The 12,264-nt window shown below is 36.9% G+C and overlaps 1 protein-coding gene across 1 annotated transcript in view; it reads left to right on the top strand.

The window, feature by feature from the left end:
* Positions 1-6,787, top strand: part of kcnq1.1 (potassium voltage-gated channel, KQT-like subfamily, member 1.1) — a 40,108-nt gene extending 33,321 nt beyond the window's left edge. The window contains exons 14-17 of the mRNA XM_082158082.1: positions 1,112-1,206; positions 1,455-1,501; positions 1,691-1,752; positions 5,742-6,787. Coding sequence (XP_082014208.1) covers positions 1,112-1,206; positions 1,455-1,501; positions 1,691-1,752; positions 5,742-5,957 — 420 coding nt within the window. The 3' untranslated portion in view covers positions 5,958-6,787. The remainder of the gene's footprint in view (positions 1-1,111; positions 1,207-1,454; positions 1,502-1,690; positions 1,753-5,741) is intronic.
* Positions 6,788-12,264: the final 5,477 nt, after the last annotated feature.

The raw sequence follows: 12,264 nt of genomic DNA, 5'->3' as shown, positions 1-12,264 counted from the left end.
AAGGCTGTCTCCATAGCAATTGCTGTGTTTCGCAATGAAATCCTGCGGACTGAGGCTAGATTAGGATACCAGACGCAGCGGCTCTCCAGGCCTACACATACACGCACTACATATATACAGATATGCAATCACCACCCCATACCCTCATCCCTCGCCTTCGACGCTACATACCACCAGTCTGGCAGGCGGGTCCGACCAGCGCCGAAGAATGGCTGCAGGAACCGGATGGCTGCTTGTCTGTGCTGGGTTACCTCCATCCCCAACTATCCTCCCCTTTTGCAAGTCTTGTGTGTTCATGTTGTGTACTGATTATGTGCCAATGTTGCTGAGGTGTTTTTTACTGTTCCCAAACTGGACTCCTTACAGGAGCGTAGTCTGGGGGTGGCCTTTTTTTTCTCCTCACCTCTCCTCATGTTATGCTGTATTCTTTCCTAAAATGCTCTGTCTTCCTGTCCTGTCTACCCCCTTGTCATATTGTATGTATGTTTGTATGGACAGGTTGATGGCGGAATTTCGCTGGTACTTGTGACTAGTGACCAATAAAGCTATTCATTCAATTCAATTCAATTCAATTCAATTCAATTCAATTCATTCCGATCTGCCATCTGCCTCCTCCGTTAATCATCTTCATCCGTTCTCCACTCTGGTTTCCACTCCACCTGCAAAGACATTCATATTACTATTCAGCTAAGTTCTATCTTCATCTCAAGGTTGCATGACCTACTCACCATTACATCTGCTGGTTCCGTGCTTCTGTTCTCAATAAACATTGTTTATATTTACTCACCTGTTTGAGTCTTCTCTAAACCTGACAGGAGTAATGACGCTAAAAATTCAGCTTTGCCATCACAATATTACTGTTTTTACTGTACTTTCTTGATCAAATAAATGCAGCCTTGGCGAGCATAAAATACTTCTTTCAAAAATGTAAATGTTTTTGACTGGAAACTTTCGAACGGCAGTGTATATATATATTAGTATTTTATTATAATCATTATATTTATTAAAAACAGATCTAATTAATAACTATATGCACAGACAAAAAAGCAAATAAAAGCAAAAAAAGTGAGTGCAGATGTTATATCTTGTTTTTGTATGTGTGTTTTTGCAGCAAGCGCGTAAGCCGTACGATGTGAGGGATGTCATTGAGCAGTATTCTCAGGGTCATCTCAACCTCATGGTGCGCATCAAGGAGCTACAAAGAAGGTGAGATGAGGACTCACTTTATCACCTAGCAGCAGTTAAGCACATTGGGAAAAGTGTTTACTTTAACATGGCTATACATGGATGACATTTTATAGAAATATTAGCAATATAAATGACTGTTTCATGACCTTTGGGTAAATAAAGCTGGGGAGTTAAGAGTACATCCATCTCTGTCACTATTCCTCTCACTTTTCATCTGCCATTTCTGTACGTGAACATTTCAAATGCTGCATGCTTGGTCCTAACAGGCTGGATCAGTCCTTAGGGAAGCTGTCTTTCTTCCAGACAAGTTCAGGTAAAGCTAGGTCATTCATTACACTTTCTGCTCTTACATTCCTCAACCCCACACCATGATTTGCTACAGTTTGACCTCTTCGTTGTTCTTTATGTTGCTGTTTATTGTTTTGTTGTAGTCGTCGTGCACATTCGTGTTTATGGAGGGCTTTTATTATGTTTTTCTTGGCTCTATTTTTGTCTTCTGTAGAACGCTTGAAAGACAAAGGCACAAACACTATTGGCTTCAGACTCAACAGGATGGAAGACAAGGTAAGCACTTGAATATTTGTCCTACAGCCAGAGCAGGGTTTAGCTAAAGTTAGTAAGAAAGACATTTATACAATTTTTGTGTTGGAAAACATGCTTTTACTTTATAACTGTCGAGGGTTCCCGTATCTGAAGAAAACACCAAAAACTTACAATGCTTAAGAGGTCCAAAAAGTCTTTGTTCGTAAACCACAATAGGCCAAAAGTTGTAAAAATTAAATAAATAAAAATGGGTCCACAGAATATAGAGATGAATAAAAAAGCCAACAAAAAAAAGCCACAGATTTATTGAGGAAAATCTGTGCTTTTTCTCACATTTGCTTGTTTGGATTCCAGTATCTGAAATATCTCTTCAGACAATATTACATGCTCTTGAACTTTAGCAATAAGTGTAGAAACCAAGCGCCTCCAACAAGTTAATCATTAGTAAAATAATAACAAGTTCTAGGTCTTAAGTTTACGTGCAAATGCACACAACACCGTTGGTTCAGCAAGGATTCTATAGATAAAGATCTGTAAGCTTCATTCATCAAGCCTTATCCTGGAGGCAAAAGAAATCTTTCTCTGCTTTCAATCAAATATCACTTTTTGAAGACTTCTCAAACATTCTCCATGAGTGATGTGTGCTGATAAGGGTGTTAAGACTAAAAAGAACAGCTTTCTGGCTTCTGTGTGTGTGTGTGTGTGTGTGTGTGTGTGTGTGTGTGTGTGTGTGTGTGTGTGTGTGTGTGTGTGTGTGTGTGTGTGTGTGTGTGTGTGTGTGTGTGTGTGTGTGTGTGTGTGTGTGGCCTCCCCATGGCCAACAGAATGACGGGGATTCAGGAGCTCTACAAACACTCTGTCTACTGTTCATTTGCCACTCCAGCCATAAATCCTTTTACAAACAGCTCTCATCCTAGACACGAACTCGAAACCGCATACACACTTGTTCACGTGATCTCTCTCTCTCTCTCACTCACTCACTCACTCACTCACTCACTCACTCACTCACTCACTCACTCACTCAGACTTGCTTGCTCTCTTTCTCCATCTCATAACTAGCAAATTGACTCATTTTATGAAATGCCAGAAAAAAAGCCTGTTCAACCTGTTAATTCTTTACTGAGAAAGAATAGAAAAAACATTTAAGAAGAATTGGATCTTTTTTTTTCAGTTTTCATAGCTGACATATCTTTAGGGAGCGGTAAAAAATGTTTTTCGATCTTAATATTAGGTGACTTGAGGATTGTTTTCGATCTCATTGACTCACTTTTATTGTCTTCATCATGCTAGCCATATCTCTATGACAATGCTAGTGACTGATGCATTGAGTTGTCAAATTACAAGTATTTCCCAGAAGGACATGTCGTAAAAAACTGCTTAAATGTTTCATTAGCTGTAGAGGCTGTGGACAGGATACCCTGCCCCTTACAGTGTCATTCTTCTTCCCATAATTCTGTGGTAAACAGGAAGCAGGCAGTGTCTGGCATAAACAGGAACAAATAGCCTTAACTTTTATGCAAACACCCATCTGTAGAAACTCATTACTGCATCACTAACACAGTCTTCTGCCTCCACTCTGACTGGATTCTCTTCACATATAGGGCATCCCTTTTAAAAAAAAAATATTACCTTAAGATTTTTATTTATTTATTAAATCATATATACTGCTGTTCAAACGTTTGGATTTTATAAGATATTTTAAAGGGTTAGTTCACCCAAAAATGAAAATTCTGTCAGTAATTACTCACCCTCATGTTGTTCCAACCCTGTAAGACCTTCGTTCATGTTCGGAACACAAATTAAGATATTTTTTTATTAAATCTGAGAGCTGTCTCACTCCTCCATAGGCTTCTAAGGGACTGAAACTTGCTGACCCAGAAAAGTTATTAAAGACATCGTTAATATAGTCCAAGTGACTACAGTTTTTTGCGCGCAAAAAGTATTTCCGTCGCTTGATAAACTTAAGATTGAGCCACTGTAGTCACTTGGACTATATTAACGATGTCTTTAATAACTTTTCTGGGCCAGCAAGTTTCAGTCCCTTAGAAGCCTATGGAGGAGTGTGACAGCTCTCAGATTTAATCAAAAATATCTTAATTTGTGTTCCGAACATGAACGAAGGTCTTACAGGGTTGGAACAACATGAGGGTGAGTAATTACTGACAGAATTTTCATTTTTGGGTGAACTAACCCTTTAATGTTTTGTAAAGAATCCTCTTATGCTTAAAACAGTATTATTGTGAAATATCATTAGAATTTTAAATAGCTCTTATATTTTAATACATTTTAAAATGTCATTTTACATTTTCAGCATCATTACTCAGTCTTCAGTGTCACATGATTCTTCAGAAATCATTTGTTGCTAAAGAAATATTTCTTATTATTATCGGTGTTGAAAACATTTGTGCTGCTTAATACTTTGTAATAGATATGTTTCCATATATTTGAAATAGAAATCTTTTGTAGCAACTTATTTCTTTAAAAAAAATCGTATTGACCCCAAACTTTTGAACAGTGCTGTAAATGTTTTTATGGAACAAATATTTAAAATACATTGAATCTGTTTAGACTATGAGGAGCAATGTACTATATGACTTTATAATGTTTCCCCACAATATTTCCCCATCAAATTTATTTGAATGGCTTTCTAGTATTTAATAGTAAATTACACTTTTTACAGTGTCCCTATGTGACATGTTGTTACTATAGTAATTACTATAAATTTTGCATAATTAACATGCAACTAACCCTAAACCTCTAACGCTAAAGTAAGTACATGTAGTTAATTAATTACTCAGTACTTAAATGTGTAATTACACTGTAACACGGACAGCTTAAAATAAAGTGTAACCGAAAATAGTTATACGGTTTGTTAGTAAAAACCAGTAAATGTCAACTTTTATAGTATTATGACAAACTCGTAAGTGTGAGTAAATGTTGAAAGAATTTTTATTTTGCGTGAACTATCCCTTTAAGTTTCGACTCAAGATCTTGTTTTTTTCTCTGTGGTTAGTAGTGTGCATGTTTGCATTCATGTCTATATGGGGAGCGACTGCATATGTTTACATGCCCGAGTCTCCTGCCGTACGCTATATGTTTGTGCATGTGTCCATGTGTTTGTATGTGACTGTGGTGCCACTATCATTGTGTAAACTGTGGTCCAGCATGGAGACACTCGTCTGGTTATTTCTAATGGGGTGTAGACAGCCCTGGCTCCACACTTCACTTAGCTTTAACCCAGCGGAATGACATTTGGCTCCCCAACTGTATTTGAAGAAATGAAGAATTACAAGTATTTCTCTGACAGTTTTCTTCCTCTCAAACATGAATCCCTTTAAACATTTAACAACAATTCCCACTGGTTTTAAAATATGTTTAGCTAGGCTCATAGACAGTTACATAAACAGTACTGAAAAAAAAAATGCTTTGAAGTTAGAATATTGAACTACGTTTTACTAAAAAATACTATTTTAGTCTTTCTGCTTTAAAAGTTCACTTTTACTTCAATGTGTTACTTGGCATTTCTTTGTAATTTATTGTGAAATGTACTATCTGTTTCTGAGTGAACATTTTTCAGTGTGCTCTGACATGTTTAAAAATTGATTATTATAGTTATTATATGAAAATATGGCATAAGGTGTCACAATTTTTTTTCTTAAGTGTAGTTCTGACTGTATTATAGTGTGCACTCATTTCAACCATGTGATTCAGTTATAACAAAACAGCATGGCCTAATCTTTTCATTAAACCGACCTTTTTTCGACTATTCATTATCACCTCTTTGATCAAAGTTTAATCTCATTTACAGTATACTGTATATAAGGATAGATTTTTTTTTTTTTGCTAGACTGTTTATACAGATGGGCCCTTTTATCAGTTGCTGGTGTTTTACGGCTTGTATGGACACATCGTCTCTTGTTTGTGACGTTATTTACCCAGACACCATGATGACGTTATTTTAGACAGTGTTTTAAAAGATGTGCTGAGACCACACACTCGTTTCCCCGCAGATCACACACATGGACAGGACACTTAACAGCATTGCAGAATCTCTCAACCTGATGTTGGCGAGGGAGAGACGGGGGGATCTGGCCAAAGGGAAGGAACAGCGTGGCAGCCTCTACCGACAACCAGCCACCCACAGCCTGTCAGTGCCGGACAGACAGGACAGCCTGCCCGGCTTCGAGCAACTGTCCACACCAACTGTTATTCATGAGGACAGCTGAGTCTAAAGCTAAAGGACCACTAAATCACAAAGTGCCTGATATTCGATCAGTTTTGGCTAAAGTTAATGTAAGATATTGGGTCTGGCTCAGGTTTAGCATCAGCTGATTTTAAGATATCTTCTTGTCTGAATGATTCTGTTCATCTTTATATTTTGTCAGACAGTCGACTTTCTTATAAAGCATCACGTAAAGCAATATGTATACATCTTTTTAGCATACGATTGTGTAGACTTTGAGTTTTTGATATTGATTATCCAGTTGTTCTCTTTGAAAAGAAGAGAGTGCCATACTTTTTGTGAGCGGTTTGCTCTCTTAAAAATAAAGGTTCCAAAAGGGGGTTTTCGCAGCAATGCCATAGTTGTTTTACCCAAAGAATCTGTCAATGAACAGTTCTTAAGAACATTTTAATTTAGAGCCTTTTTCCTCTTTAAAGAAATTGAAAGTTTCCATAAATGTTAAAGGTTCTTCGTGGAACCGAGCCGAACCGAGCCGTACCATGCAGTGGAAAAGCGCCAATAAATGCCAATAAAGAACCTTTATTTTTAGGAGTGCAGATGTGAATAATTCTGATGTTATTTTGGAGTGTTATTGACAAATGTCTTTAAATGATTACTGTTGACAGGAACAAAATGTGTGTTGCTTGTGTTTATGAATCACTAATAAGCTTTTTAGAGGCACACAGATTTGTGAATACTGTTTAAATTCAGCTGGATAAAGACTTTTCACTATTGTCTTCATAGTCAGGTTTTTTATTTATGTTCATTCACTAATATGAATGTTTTTTTTTTTTGTTTTTTTTTGTGAAATAAATACTGTATCCTAAAACACAACTATTAATTCAGTTCTCCAGTAAAATCCATTACAGCAAAAACAGCCCTAAAACGTCTGCACCAAATACAGAAGGAATTTAGTCAAGCAAATGACTTTGGTTCTTAAGCTCAAAAACTTAGCAATGACACTGATGACGATACAAATCGAAAACTTTTTGCCTTTGTATTTGGCCTCCAAATAAGGTTGTTTGTAGGCCTACTAGTAAAATCCATTTTCAAGAAGTGCTGTTTTTTTCTCACTGTCTCAAAAAACTGTAAACATCTTGCTGCTTCTTTCTCATGTTTGCAGTTCTTTCATTTCCACTATGTTTTTGTGGGGTCAAACGCCTTGGCTATTCAAACACAAGTGTGTGGGCAGTTCGGCTTCCCGCTCTTTTCCTTCTCCGTCAGGCCAGAATGGTGCTATTTATGCCCGTGTGGAGGCATTTATGGCCTTCAGGAGCAGTTGTTGTCTTTTTTTCTAAAAGTCTTTCGGTGACACTTTCAGAATTCCTTTAGAGCATCCCGACAGATCAATGACTTATGCAGCACACGACCATATGGGGAGCACCGTGACCTCTGATCTTATTGTCATACATTTGCTTTCAGGGGTGAGGGGCATTGTTGCTATGGGGATGACTACATGCACACCCTTTGACCTTATCCTGGGCAGTAACACGGCTGTCCACTCCACCTTTGTTCGTGCACAGCTTCTCGCATGGGCCATTGTCACCTGTAATATGTGCAACAAATCAGACATTCCGTCACATACGTATTCATGAAAGGCATGACAATTTTGTCTTTATTATCTCTCTACCGCAATCGAGGGCGTAGGATTATATCTCAGAAAAGCTGATGTAGCAAACCAGGATGTCAGCTTCCTCTTAACCATTTGTGCCGACTTCATCCTAATTGAATAAAACCATACGCCATGTGTATATGCTATATATGCCATATTCCACAAAAAATTTCCCAAAAGGGCAGAGGAATTAGACACTTTAGAGTATACCTCTTCATGGCAGGACAACTATGTCAACAATGGAATGGACAGGACAACAGTATTGGCAGACACCACAGAGAGCGGGCCTGCTACAGAGGGGGTCTGGCCCATATGCCGCCAGATAAATGATAAGCCTTTGTTATTCGTTTAAAAGGACGTACTGCTGTCACAACGCTATCTCACGACCAATTCGTACGAATTCGTACGAATGATAAAAAGTTGGCTAATTCGTACTAATTCGTACGACCTCACTCGTACGAATTTGTACGATTTGTCTAAACCCACGTGATGGGTAGGTTTAGGGGCGGGGTCAGGGGTAGGTCATTCGTATGAATTCATACGAATTGGCCAATTCGTCAAATATGTACGATTTTGCAAAAATCGTACTAATTCGTACGAGTCAGGTCGTATGAATTCGTACGAATAAGCCACTTTGTAGAATTTGTACGTTTTCCCGTGAGATCGGGCTGGCTGTCACTGTCTCTGGGACCGCTGAGCAAACTTTGGGACCAAATGCCATTAATCCAAGCTAGTGAACCCATAGAGGTGTATCCAGCCTTGAAGACACAGCTTGCCAGTGCCTCCGCTAGTTTTATGGGTTTTATTAGTGAAAGAGAAACAGCTCTGAAATGGAGGGCTACAACACAGAGATGAATGGTTTGATGGTTTTGCTGCAAATTGCAGGTGCTTGTGTCAAAAAGGGTAGCAATGTTGAGAAAGTGATGTTCCTGTTTATACAATTCATACAATTCCAATTCATGTTCCCCACTTAATTGCAGTTTGTTTGTTTATTTATACAATAAACGAACTGCAATTAAGTGGGGAACATGAATTGTTAAGTATGACTTTCTTTTTTTATTATTTTGTTTTTATTTCATCAACTAAAATTGAAGAGAAAAAAAAATCAGTGTACACTGTAAAAAATATTTGTTGGTTTAACTTGAAAAAGTAAGCCAACCTAACCCGGTTGCCTTACAATTTTGAGTTCATTGAAATTTTAAATTTGAGTTAATACAATGAAGGAGATTGGTTTAATCACCAGAAACTCAAAATATAATTTTATCTGGTACCACATGAATTATCTAAGTTGATTTGACAACAAACAAAAAAAAAACAAAAAAAATGTTGTGATAACAAATCATGAAAATAATGTTTTACTGCAGTTTTTGGGTAAAAAACATCATCATTGTCATAGTATTTATACTAGGCTATTTTAATTATTTATTTTAATTACTTGATTATATTTAGTAGTTTACTCTTAAAACTAAGTTCTAAAAGGGGGTTTTCGCATTGATGACACATTTTGGGTTCCCCAAAGAACCTGTGAACAGTTCTTAAAAGAACCACTTTTTGTTTGTTCGCAGAACATTTTAATAATCTAAATAACCGTTTCCACTATTAAAGAGCCTTTTGTGGAATGGAAAGGTTCCATGGATGTTAAAGGTTCTTCATGGAACCATGTCAACCTTTATTTTAAAGAGTGGGGCTACTAATGCCGTGTATTTTGTATTCAGACGCACAGTATTTCCTGTTCTGTTCTGTTTTTTTTTGTTTGTTTTTTTTGGTCAAATAAACGAGCATGATTTAACTCATGTTTTAATCAGAATAAAAGGATTCGAATTGAACTCTTAACTTCATTTAATGATGTACAGACTGCATGGGCTGAATGAATGCGTCTCTGTGGGATTTGCTGATAAAAGTCGAGGTCCCATGAGCCTGAGGAGGTAATCCATCTGGTCAGGAAACCCAGCTGAGCTATAACGGAACATATTGGAAACCCTGTCAATCTGGACATAATGATTTTAGTGTAAAAGCTCAAATAATGAGGTTCAGTTAAACCCTGGGGGATTCCTCACATTACAAGTCACATCATTTCGTTTATTAAAATCCACGTTTTTCATTAATAATTATGAAGGTTATGTAATATTAAGCCAATTTCATATATGTTTTAGAGGTAGCCATGCCGTGCAGCTTTCTCAAAGGTATATCATATTATTTTAACACGCGAAAGATAAAAATTCGTTCAGGTAATCAGAAGAATTTGATCGCAATTGCTTATTATTTTTATACTATGCTTATACTTTTATGCAAAATCTATGTGTTGCTATTACATCGCCGGTAGCTTCTGAGTTAGGGACTACAAATGTATCAGGCTACCTTATGTAGGCCTATTTTGGCCTGCTTGTAATAGTAAAGGCTAATTGTTAATTATTATTATTAGCCTATTATTGTTGTTAATTAAGTTTACATGCACATTACATGTTTACATATTTATTTAAAGTGTTGCCGAACAATCTTTATGCAATTGTCTCCAAACGTTGTTCGTTTCTTCGTTTGAATGATGGTCTGTCGCTGTCATTACGCACTGGAGTAGGCTATCTCTGTTTTCTTGCACACGACTAGATACGGACTAGAAACAAAAGCAAACAGGATTTGTGAGCACCGAGCGCTTCTGTGAGAGCACAAAGCCTCATTTGCAGGTGAATGCGATGGCACTCGCTTCGCCTTACGCCTTTAGCTGCCTTTGTTCCATTTCGCCTTTTTTGGTGCCAGATGGTCATGGAAAAGGGAAACTTCTTTAGAGAAAGGCTATATCTAGCGAAACACTGGCACTCTTCACCTAGCCCAAACGTGAACGACAGAAATGAAAGGGGGGAAATCTGAGTAGCCTATCTGTAAAAAAATATCGTTGATAAGCATTTTATTTTTATTTTTCTGACAAAATGTGAGTTGTTAAAGGCCCAAAGTTGTAAAAGTGTAAAATCCAAATATAATCCAAATAAACTCATTCATTAACTCGAATACTTTCTTCCAGCTTTATCCAATTATCTGTCCCTTTCCAGTCTATGATCAACGTTTCAAAGATTTTTAAATAGGCTACAAACGTAGCTGTTCATACTATTTTTTTGTAACTCTTTTTGGTAACACTTTATTTTACAGTGTCCTTGTTACATGTACTTACCGTAGTAATAACAGTAAATTACATGCAATAATTACATGCAATGATGCAACTAACCCTCAACCAAATCCTAATTCTACCCTAACCCTAGAGTAAGTACATGTAGTTGCTTAATATTACTCAGTAGCATACTTAAATTTATAATTACACTGCAACAATGACACCTTAAAATAAAGTATAAGCCACTTTTTTAAGGTGTCCTTGTTACAGTGTAATTATACATTTAAGTACTAAGTAATAATATTTAACTGCATGTCTATTTATAGGTTAGGGTTTGCCTACACCATTTATAGGCTAATTACTAACTAGGCTACATGTTACGTGAAACAAGGACACAAAAATAAAGTGTTAGCTAATATTTTATTTGACATTTGATATTGCTGTTATTCGTCATTTAAAATATAGACATGTAGCCAACTTAAAAAGCTATTCGTTTAAGTAGAAATGATAAGCTGGTAAAATTGAACGAAAGTTAAATTTTCAACAAAAAAGATATCCAAAAATCCAACTGGATACAGCCTATTCCAGTTTTAACTATAATAAAGTTTTAGCCTACCTATTTTGCTCACAATTACATTTCGTTTTGGACACGAATATATTTTATCTATACAGTTTTTGTTCTCGTTTTTTTCCATTAGCTTTTCCCCTAACTCGATGACATTATAAAGATCTGGCGTGTGGTGGTATCTATAGTAAATGCTATTCACGGATAGTGTGTAGGTGGGGGGAGGGGAGGGGAGGCAGGTGGTTGGCGTGTAAATAGAAGGAGCCCATTTTGTTCGAGTCTTGGTAAGTGTTTCATTAGCGGGATAGCTGAGAGGGTGCTGAAAATGAAGGTCTTATGTGGACAAAGCGGGGTTCCAAGGGCACCTGCCTCCTTCATTATGGAAAGAAAATGGCATTTAAATCCTCCCTATAGCACGCAGCTGCCCGCATATCCCTCCCCACAAACACTGAGGGCGGAACAGCTGAGTCCCTCCTGTTTAGAGGCCAAACTCTACTCTTTTTGTCACAGGCAAAATGTTGACGCCTCAAAAGTGTAGGGCAAATTATTTATTTTTTTTCTGCCGTTTACCCACATCCCATGATCCACACAATAATGAAATTACCTATATGTGACTTTGACAAGAACACACGTGAATACGACCAGGTTAGCAAAAATATAATTTAATTTACACTTTGATTCAAAGGTACAACGTGAGCTACAGAATATATTTTAACAAACACGGCTCAGAAACATTCTTTGCATGATGCTGCATACAAAACTTAAATAAAACAACTTAAAATATGGCCGAAATAATTAAAAACAATAACAATAACTGTAAATAATAGAATAACCGACTATTGTGAACATAAATAAAATAAGTTAGTATATTTAAAAAATAAAAATAAATCAAAAACAAAGTATTGCTCTAGTCTATTTAGAGCAGTGTGGCCTAGCCCGCTACACATGTGGAAACAAAAGAAACATAAAATTGCACCGTTTAGACATTGTAACACTGCAACAAAGTCTCTGTATTGCTACATATGTTCAGAGAG

Source organism: Leuciscus leuciscus (assembly GCF_965113295.1).
Source record: "Leuciscus leuciscus genome assembly, chromosome: 2".
NCBI lineage: Eukaryota > Metazoa > Chordata > Actinopteri > Cypriniformes > Leuciscidae > Leuciscus > Leuciscus leuciscus.
Note: the sequence above shows the minus strand (reverse complement) of the source record. Positions and strands in the feature narration are given on the sequence as shown.